Consider the following 10425-nt stretch of genomic DNA (forward strand, 5'->3'; position numbering starts at 1 on the left):
TAAGTTCTACAAGTAGCTCGATTTCATCAGCCATCATCCAGCCAAACAAAATTATTCTGAAGCATGAACGGTTAGCACATGTAAAGCAACAATTTTAATTACAGCCTGACAACAGTCCTTGCTTCTTTTATCGCAACTACTGATGTGATGCAGTGATGCCCAACTCTACGACCCATCATCTCCCATCATGCACAAGTACTTCTGTACGCACGCATTTTGCGGATGCTAGACATATACAGGGCCCCCGCCGAGTAGCCTCCTCACTGATCACCCTTCACCTGAGCTTAGTGAGCCATAGCTTGATCGCCTCTTGTACTCTTTCTGGGCAAGGCTCAGCAGGAAGTCGGTGAACACGTGCTCGTACCCAGGCATTTTGCCGTACCCTGCGAACATAAACATCTGGTCAGCAAAAGGCAGCATAAGTTGGAAAGGAGACTAGAAGTTAGGGGGTGTATGGCTAATAGCATTGTAAAATCAAAGAATCTACCCACAAGAAAACAGGCTGAGCTGGGATAACTTCGGTGTGCCAGGTTCTAGCCACTCTTTGGACTCCAAACTGTTTCTAAAAACATTACAACGGATAGAATGATACCAGTGTCACAGCACAAGCATCACGTTCGTTCAGTACATCCATCAAGCAGTATACCTGATATCATCATTAGCCATGATGACACGGGAGACAAACTACCTCTTTTCGCAGTGTCTCCAACTTTGGTATTTCATATTAGTGTCAGCAATGCACTGTGAATTAGTTTAAAGACTTTTAGCTATAGTAAAAATAGGATTAAACAGGAGATTCTTCGATCAATAATGTCTAAAATGTACAGGCAGAGGTTAGCTTTACCAAAACAAAGGACAGGTTGTGCATGCTCAAGAATGTCAGATTGCATACCAGGAAAGTAGTTCATGTCTATGACATAAAACCGATCTCTTGTCCCGTGCTGCCTAATCATATCAATGTTGAATAATCTAAGACCCTGCCAATCAGGTGAAAGGAAAATCAAAATGAGACTAATTCACTCTAAAGTCTAATAAACAGGAAAAAATGAGGGGCAAGAATCACATTACCAGTCGTCGGCGCAGCTCTCGTGCCAAGATCTCAAGCAATGGTCTCGGAGGAAGTTCTGATAGGGCATGTTAGAAAATCAGTTGTCAATAGTGTTTTCTAATACCAAGCAAAAAAAATTCTGCAAGGACCAAAAATTGAACAAGCAATGCGCACCAGCAACACCAGGATCAAGATCTGCATCATCTGCACTGGCTGCAGCACAAGAGACCCTTGGAAACCGAAATACCCCAGCATTATTCGATAGATCACCTTCGTCAACATTTGGAAGTGAAAACCGACGTACAACCCTTATTGCATCCCCAACAATGTACACCTTAAACATGACGCCACCTTCAAATGACAAAAGCCAAAATAAAAGGTTAACATGGAACTGCAGAGGTACTCAAAAGAAACAGATTACAAGACTCGAAGAATATACCATGGTTAACAAATTCCTGAAGAACCAAGGGGGGCTCAAGTTTGGTTAGTGAAGTTGGATCATAAGCAAGGGATAGCTCATGGGACTTCGCCACCAAGGGTTTTGCCACTGCAAAGTTTTGAAGGTTAAAAGGTGGGAGATATAAGCCTTGAAATAGAATTCAGTGTCAATGATTAACCACTGCAGCAACTTCAAGCATGCTCGTAATATTTTAGAACTCACTTCCAAAATATACCAAAACAGTTAATATTCTCATTTATTTCAATAAATGTGCTGCAAGCTTCCACACAGGAACCAGAAGCACTTATGTACAAAAGACACTATAGGTCATGGAATAATTAAGCCAGGATCATACACAGAGTAGTACAATGGATAGAGTCAATGGGGTACAAATTTTAGTGTTCAGTTTGCATAGGGCATATGCATTGATATATTAAGTTAAAAAGGGCGTACCCAGTGCAGAGAGCTCCCGCTCTGTGCGGGGTCTGGGGAAGGGTGTCAGTGGCAAGCCTTACCCTCGCCTGTGCAATGCGAGGAGACCGCGACTCGAACCCGGGACCTTCCGGTCACAGGCGGTAAGACTCTACCGCTTGCACCAGGCCCGCCCTTCATTGATATATTAAGTTAAATATATATAATTAGTTGCCTCAGAGATTGACTTCCAATATACCATGTCATCTGTAACCTGCTCCCCTGCCCATGTGATGTACATATCACAAACCTCTACAAACTAAGAACCATATTCAACCATTGACAGCCAAATGGAATAGCTAATACTTTCATACAGTATTAGTGAAATTATTCAATCTAATATATATGAAATAAAGACCCAAAGGGAATGATATCAGGACATGACAGTTGCACAATTGCTCTAACAGGTACAGTACAACTCAGGCTTTCTATGGTTATTTAGTCACTTATAACAGTCAAAGAGCGTCATGTCACTATTTTCCAGAAAGATAGATCCACAGCTATGCTATATAAATTCTCAGGAGATTTAGCACTAATTTTCTGCAGGTATGGTTATAGTGTTAACTACTCAAGTAAGCAAATAAGAATCAGTTTCTAACATATGTTAAACCATCTTACATTTGGCTAAAAAATATTTATGATTATATGCCCAAAATGTCAGAAGAACATGAACAGATTAGCCCCCCACAAAAACTCTCACAGTATTACAATTTCCTTAGCTGTTACATACATTACAGTGTTCTGTTTCGGGTACCACACCGATGTATAGCTTTTATTTGGGATTGCAGGAAGCGACATTCTTTAACCTTTTCTTAAATTTTGATTGTTGGAAAACAAAAGTCGTTATTCATTTAAGCATAAAATCACCCATATATACTTTGGTTGTTGACATTGAACACAGTAAAACAAAGCATCACAAACAGCTAAGCTAATGAGCAGACTTACCCAATGGGAGAGAGAGCCCCGCCCTCCTAACTGCAGCTGGTATTGATGAGGGATCAGTATTAACGAATAGCTGCTTAGGCACACGTACTTTACCTGCAGAAGAGAACTGCACCATAATGATGAAATCAGCCTTTATAAAGGTTCTAAGAACCATCCTGGGGTGAAAGATGACCACAGTTCGTTGCCAACATAAATGGATAAACAAATAAAACAACAGTCCAAATGCTTTTACCGCCATATGTGAAAGTGAAAAAAAAATATCGTATTACCTAGTTCCACCGAGAGAATGTTCATCTACCAAGGTTGGTATAGTAGGGCGGTAACCGTTGTTTACATAATAAACTCTGTCTTTAGCATATCAAGTGTAAGTATTATATTTGTGCAAGGGATAGTTTTTATTCAGGGCCATGGAGTATCATGAATAATAAAAACTGTTCGTATAAAAATAATACTTGCATTTTCTCATATTCATAACTATTGACAGGACAAGCAAAAAAAATCAAAAGTGGGTATTGGGTAGTCATATCAACTGAAACAAGGTGTGCATTTCGCTTAATTGAATTTCTATCAAAATTCCTTCAGTGCATATTTATAAATTAAAAAAAAAACTGAAGCAGTTTAGGTTTGAATAGCTCAAATACAGAAATGGAAACAGCCAAAAATGGCAATTTAATGTATCCTAAATTTAAGAAAATGTCCCAAGTACCCCCTAAACCATTTTCAGTTTATTTTTCACATCAGCTGCAACACAATTTAATTTACATCCCTCGCTTATTAATACTAGTCCAGATCACCCTACAACTGAGATTTTGCTGCGCTGCATGCTGACATCGTTCAACTTTTGATATGGTAGTAATGGAACCACCAACTGTGTCAGTTAAATTTTCTATGTGTTTTTCTGATTGAATAGCCATCTGGTCCTCTTCTCTGCACTTTGTGCCTCTTAACCTTGGCTAAGCAGGCAGAATGTTTGTATTGCTGTTATCTTTTTCTCTCAATATCAATTCATGGAAAAGCACATTCTTCAAAAAAGAGGCAAATTATATTGTACAACCAACATGGTTGAGCTAAGCACTCTGATTTTGATACTTATGGGATATAAACTAAATGGTACTGAAAATTGAGAGCGAAAATCACACCAAGCCAACCTCATGGTGGTTATTTGGTCACTTATACCTTCTTTTTTAAGGGAAATGTATTCCTTCTATCAGAAGGAGCAAACATGTTTCTGTGCTATCATTGAAGGGCCAATATTTTTCCTCAAACAAAAAGAATAAAGGAAAAGCTGTATAACATGATGAAACTGATTGGTTTGTTCCAACAAACAATGAGAACACATTTTTCAAAGAGATTACCATGATAATCTGTGAGGTCCAATTCAGATACTTCTTGAAGCATAGATTGACGATCAAGCAAGTTTGCTATTGCGCCAGGTGGATCAAGAACAGTAACTTCTGGGTGTGCCTCCCTATATTCCTATCAAAATGAGGCAAAATAATTTATAGTTTAAATCAAAGATATAATGAAGCTGATTTTTTTATAAAACATTTTAGACACTTCTATCTAAAATAAAAATGAAAAAAGTAGTTTAAAACATTTTGAATTACTCACCTCCAACAATTGCTGCCACCCCTTTCCAGTCAACTGCAGAAAAGACAACGGCAACGTAACGCTCAGTCAAATAAGGAAAATCTTAGCAACAATGCAGCAAATTTCAACTTCTCCAGGCTTAATATATATAACTACTACTAGAATATTCCAGATTGGCTGACCTTATGAAGAACAATGTCAAATGGACCTTGATCAGACAATGGACGTTTCTGATCAATAGCGACAAACAAGATTCCCTTTTTCCTGCAGTATGTTTTAGAAGGATAAGAAAGTGACAATATGGGCAAAATAAAAACAGCTGCCAAATTATAACCATTTTTGTTCTATCAGCAGCACCTTGAGCATTGCGAGCATATAAACTTTTCTAACTCTATTTCCCATTAAAGAGCCAACTCCACATATGAGCACAGTTATATGTTTTTTTTATTGTTTTTAATGAATAACCGCATTCCAAAGATGATTTCAAGTTTGAATTCAAAGAAAAAGCCTCCTCAACTGTTTCAGGAGTACGAGTCATGAATCTAATGGGACAGGACAAGAGTCCACAAGACTATGCTACAAAAGAAAAGGTCACTATTTCAGTAACGGCACAGCACATGTGCTATACCGATATGCATGTTTGCTACTCCCTCCATCCCAAATTGTAAGTCATTCCAAGAATCTTGGAGAGTCAAAGTTTTTCAAGTTTGACCAAATTTATATAACAAAATAATAATATTTATCATACCAAGTAAGTATCATTAGATTCTTCATTAGTTATATTTTCATATTATACCTATTTGATGTCATCAATCTTTGTGTTTCTCTCTATAATTTTAGTCAAACTTGAAAAAGTTTGACTCTCCAAGATTCTTGGAATGACTTACAATTTGGGATGGAGGGAGTACTAGCTAGTCAAACAGAACTAGAATATGCTCCCTGATTGGTGTACATCCAGAAACATTTTAAAAAAGAAAGGACACGGTATATAATCATCAAAAAGGCTGGACACCCAACACTACCGATTTCTTAAAAGAGCATGTGGATCAGTTCAAGCATAAAAGGTAATGCACATGCTTATCACAGGTTACTAAAATATTCCTATGACACCATGTGGAACCTACATTAACTCCACATTCCACGTCCAGTCCTGATCCAAGTAATGTGCGTGCAGGGATATGTTTCTAACTGTAACTCATCTGTGCAGGCGGAACGAAGTAGCATTATAGGAATATAGGATCACAAGTGATCAATTAAAAGAAACTATCTTTTATATCTATGATGTATTGCCATCCAGGATCCTACATTTGCTTCCACATTCTCCACTAAATTTTGAACAAATTGCTATCACTGTGTGGAAATAAGGTTGCTATCAGAAGGGATTATAAAACTACCACACGATAAGGAATGCAGCAATGTCGCTTTCTTATCCCCCCAAAAAATAGCAGCAACATGGAAATATGTCTAAGCACAATAGTGCATGTTATTATATGTCACTGTAGCCGATGATTCTAGAATCTAGAGAATGAAGCTACTCCAGTGGAATTGAATAAACATTAGTAGAAGATTATCTACTGGTAAAATTGTACAATAATTCTACTTGGAAAGGGACAGCAAAGGTGCTTCCACTTTGGCAGGAAAACAAAAAGGCACGAGCGTCCAGTAAAAATCAAACCATATCAGAAAGCAGAGATTCGGTCAGACTTTTTTCAATCTCAAATGACGCTTTTCACCGCCTTCTGGGCCAACTCCACACGTTTTAGGGGGTGTTTGGTTCGAGCTACTAAACTTTAGTAGCTACTAAACGGTTTAGTCACTTTTAGAGTTACTAGAGAGAACTAAAGCCCTTTTAGTAGCTTTTAGTCATAGCGTTTGGTTAAAAAGTTAAGTGACTAAAAGCTACTAAATTTAGTAGCTATTAGGCGAACCAAACAGGCCCTTATTCTCAACAAATACTGTTCAAGTTCGAAACTTCTTCAGTTCAGCGGTTGCTAGTAGAGTCTAACTCAGGGAGATAATGGTAAGAAAAAGCCATCTCCAACACCCCCAAGTCTGAGAAAACAGGGGGCGGGGATCACTGTCTCCAGAATATACCAAGACAGAGACAGGCGGCGTCAGTAAATTAACGAGGTGGAAACAATGAGAACAAAAGACGAGGTGCCGGCGTGCTGCTGCTGCTACTCAGCAAGTTCTCCATGGTACTAAAAATCATCAGACAAAAACTGGTGGAGAGAAAGATCACTGTTCTATTCCGCCTAATTCCATCACACCAGCATAAGGACCGCCACCAAACGCTGGCTCCCAATGCACGCCGTCACCATCCCATCCTAAGCCCACCGAAATATCCCAGACGCGGCGCACCTTTTCCGCATGGACCCGTCTCTACCTAAACCAAACCAAGGCGGAGCACGTGATCCCCCCGCAGTACCTGGCGAGCCCCCGGAGCTTGGGTTGGAGGAAGCTCTTGGCCTTCTTAGACGTGAGCGCGTACCCCACCACGACCTCCCTCGCGGCCGCCGGCACCACCGCCTCCTCCGCGGCCGCCGCCGGCGCCACCGCTTCAGGGTCCACCTCCTCCTCCGCCCCCACGCACCCGCCCGACACCATCGCGGCGGGCCGAGGCCCAATAGCGGCGAGACAAACCCGGGCGGACCGGCCGGCGCGACAGAGGAGAGGGGTGGGCGATCGAGGTCGAGGCCAGGCGGGCGGCTGCGAGATCGGGAATGCCGGGAGGGGAAGGGGACGCGGCCGGAGCCCTAAGCCTCGGGAGCGGAGCGAAGCGGTGCGGTGCGGGGACAGGTGGTGTGTGCGGGAAGGGCAGGTCGAGGCGTCGAGTGGAGAGAGAGAGAGAGAGAGGAAGAGAGAGGAGAGGGCAAGGGAGGTGGGGGCGCCTGCGTATTTGTAGGCGGAGGACGGGAGCAACTTTGCCTCTGGGACCCTTGGAACCCAAGTGTCTGCCAGATTACGGTCTTGCCCTTGTACTCTTCTCTTCAGTTTTCTTTTCCACTTTTCCTTTCTTTTGGTGCTGCGGAACCAACTTTAAGGTCTGTTTGGAACGCAGAAATCACATAGGGATCATATAGAAATTTCACAGAAATCAATTTAATTTCATGAGAAAAACGTAGAAATGAGAAAAAAAATCCCGCATTCCAAACATGCCCTTATCCTGAAATCCGTATGGAACTTCTATTTCAAAAACACTCTCTAGTGTGTGGATCCAAGTGTAGTTTGAAAAGAATGTAGCTCGTCTAATAATTAAATTAAAGGAAACACATTACGTACTTTCAAATGAGGTCGTTTTGACTTTTTTTACATTAATTTTGCTATAAATCTAGGTACAGCGTATATCTAGATACGTAGCAAAATCTATATAAAATAATCAAAGTGACTTATAATCTGAAATAGAGGAGTATATATAAACAGTGAACAATTAACCATTACAACGATGAACTACTCCCATCGGAGTGAATTAAGGGCCTATAAAAATTAGCCAGCTAAGAGCATCTCCAAGAGACTCTTCATATTCGTCATAAATGCTAGGAATAGAGATTTTGGTGAAAAACTACTCTCCAACCGCTCCTCTAAATGGTTATCCAAATATAGCCATCTTTTATTCTGGATTTTTCGCTAGCTAAAAATAGAAGACGGCAATGACTCTCTAGAGTGTGTATGAGATATAGAAGATCTGTTGAAGAATAAAAAGATATAGAAAACGATTTTTATACAAATGACTCTTCAAATCATTATTTAGAGAGTGAGATTTAGAAATGCTCTTGGAGATGCTCTAATAGTTGTTAATTTTTTAGCTAGCTAATTTTTAGCAGGAGATTGTTTGGATCAACTTGCTAATAGGTGGTTGGACAGTGAGTTGAATGTGTATATGAACTATTAACACCTATTAGCAACTTCAAACTTGCTAATGAAACTAATAGTTTGCAGCCTTTTAGTTAATAATTAAGTAGGTTTATTAGTGCTAATGGATCCAAACGCCGTGAACAAACGGTGTGTTGCAGGTGTAGAAATTCATTGCCAGATAGAAAAAGCTACATATTTCCACACTTTGGCCCGTTCGCATATCCTTAAATCCGGCTTGAGCTGTTTCTTTTTTTATTCAAAACAGTATTTTTCTCTCACAGATTTGTCCAAATTCCTTCCGACGAACGGGACCTTTAATTACGAGCATTTCCAGGCTGCAAGCAAGGCAAGTACTAAAATGGTGCTTAGCCGCCCAACCAGTGCGAGCCAACTCAAGTTTTTATAACTAGTGGTGCATCCGCGTAACAATATGCGCCGTTGCAGTTGCAGTTGCAGTTGCAGTGGCCCGCTCGGAGCTGGATGCCTTGCACTTGCGTACACGCATGCAGTAGGTGTAAGAAATGGGCAACGACGACCGTATATACGTAGAATTTGTACGGCTATATACAGGCTGGTGTTCGGAACAAAATTAACCAGCCATGTAGCATCCGGGATTTTAGTAGAGACAGTCCCATTTTGTTACTACTACTATATATGCATGATGCGCATCAGCTAGTGTGTAAGATAGTGCGAGGAAATAATCAATCTGCCGTGCTTTTTCTGAAGCAACAATGCTCTGAACTGTAATGCAGAAGGTCTTATAAAAAACAAGTGACGTCTGCACCATGCTAATCGCTTGGGAAAAAAATGTCTAGTGGATGCATGGATCAGATAATACGGGACTTGAACTTGGTGCAGTAAAGCGTGGGCCATCACGTAAGGTGTACTCCTCTCGAACAATTTTGTATTATTAAGAAAAAAAACAAAGCAGTTTGCTTCTATATGTGACACTTAACTAATCCCGCGTTGATTGGCCTGGTTATAGCTTAATATCATACTACGATGAAGACCCATGTAGTCCTTGAACGATGTACTGAACTGCTCAACAAATCACGGGTCTTTATCGAGTGCTCATTACCGGGGATTCTTTAAAGAGTAAAATCAATCAGACTAAAGAATGTCTTAACCAAGTCCTGGCACGAAGCAAGTCGCTAACACAAATCGCTCGGAGAGATGGCATGTAATTCCAGCGTGTGTTAGTGGCCTCGACTGGTTGATCCAAACGAAAGGCAAGCAATTAAAAAAAAGTCCTGACACGAAGCCTTGAAGCATGCTTGCAGAGTTGCAGTTGCGCTCCTTCAAGGCTAGTAACACGAAGCCTTGATTCTCAGCGGCCCGTTCGCTGATCTGAATCTTGGCTGAAATGAAAACACTGTTCTGTTTGAATGGTTACGAGAGAAAAATACTATTTCGATTGAAAAAACAAGCTGAATACGAGGTAGACCAATACACTTTTGATATTTAAACGGCACGCAGATCGATGTGCTCCGACTGATGTGCAAGGCTTCGTGGAATACCGGCAAGGAAGCTTCCATGGGATATTCTAGATTCATCATTGCCGTGCTCCCCATCCCCATGGACGGTGCAATTTGCACGCCCACCTGCGGCAGCGGCAACCTGCGGCCACACTGTTCAGAAGAGGACTTCCTGGCAAGTTGGCATCCTGAATCCTTGTTCCTGGAACTGCTTCCTTCCAAAGGAACGGAAGATGAGTGGAATTGCTCCTCCTTCGCTGTCAGTGAGCAGTATCCCCGCCGTTTTGCGATGTGTGGATGAATATGACGCGAGTGCCTGTGCAGGAGTACCCCGTACTGTACTTCATTAACCAAAGAACATAAAGGTCTGGGGAGTTTTAACATAGCGATGAATATATCGCTATGTTGGAGGCACGGCCAAAACCCATTTGTTTGTGTGCGTTCGGATAGAAGGGCCCGTGGAGTCGAGGTGGCCTGAACGTGCAGATCATATCCACTTGCCGTACCGGTTCTCCTAGCTGTGCTGCATCCATATCTGTGATGTGGAACTGAAAACGACTCAACTCTTGTATCATTTTTCCTTTTGCAAATCGAGTATGTTT

At 41.2% G+C, this 10425-nt stretch overlaps 1 protein-coding gene across 11 annotated transcripts; it reads right to left on the reverse strand.

Annotated features, from left to right (window-relative positions):
* On the reverse strand, positions 1-7362 carry LOC136519295 (inositol-tetrakisphosphate 1-kinase 3). Of its 11 annotated transcripts, none has more exons than XR_010774897.1 (12): positions 6922-7361; positions 4676-4757; positions 4515-4547; positions 4259-4379; positions 2904-2996; positions 1488-1595; positions 1223-1399; positions 1069-1124; positions 893-977; positions 647-741; positions 492-562; positions 1-383 (listed from the first exon to the last, which is right to left on the reverse strand). XR_010774897.1 is itself a non-coding variant. In XM_066512796.1 (10 exons), the coding sequence occupies exons 1-10, from the start codon at positions 7098-7100 to the stop codon at positions 268-270; spliced, it is 1050 nt and encodes a 349-aa protein (XP_066368893.1). In that variant the 5' UTR covers positions 7101-7359; the 3' UTR covers positions 1-267. The 11 variants fall into 11 exon arrangements, 4 of the variants coding, with proteins under 4 accessions (XP_066368893.1, XP_066368895.1, XP_066368892.1 ...); XR_010774875.1 differs by having other exon boundaries at positions 845-977; XR_010774902.1 differs by having other exon boundaries at positions 492-741; positions 893-969; positions 6922-7362.
* Positions 7363-10425: the final 3063 nt, after the last annotated feature.

Source organism: Miscanthus floridulus, chromosome 2, assembly GCF_019320115.1.
Source record: "Miscanthus floridulus cultivar M001 chromosome 2, ASM1932011v1, whole genome shotgun sequence".
In the NCBI taxonomy this organism is placed as follows: Eukaryota; Viridiplantae; Streptophyta; class Magnoliopsida; order Poales; family Poaceae; genus Miscanthus; species Miscanthus floridulus.

Excerpts from the sequence above, each read along its gene's own strand:
- LOC136519295 (XM_066512795.1), bottom strand. The coding sequence starts at position 7,100 with ATGGTGTCGGGCGGGTGCGTGGGGGCGGAGGAGGAGGTGGACCCTGAA. Across the intron at positions 4,380-4,514 it reads GGTGGCAGCAATTGTTGGAG|GAATATAGGGAGGCACACCC; the intron begins GTGAGTAATTCA and ends TCATTTTGATAG. Across the intron at positions 1,125-1,222 it reads TCTTGATCCTGGTGTTGCTG|AACTTCCTCCGAGACCATTG; the intron begins GTGCGCATTGCT and ends ATGCCCTATCAG.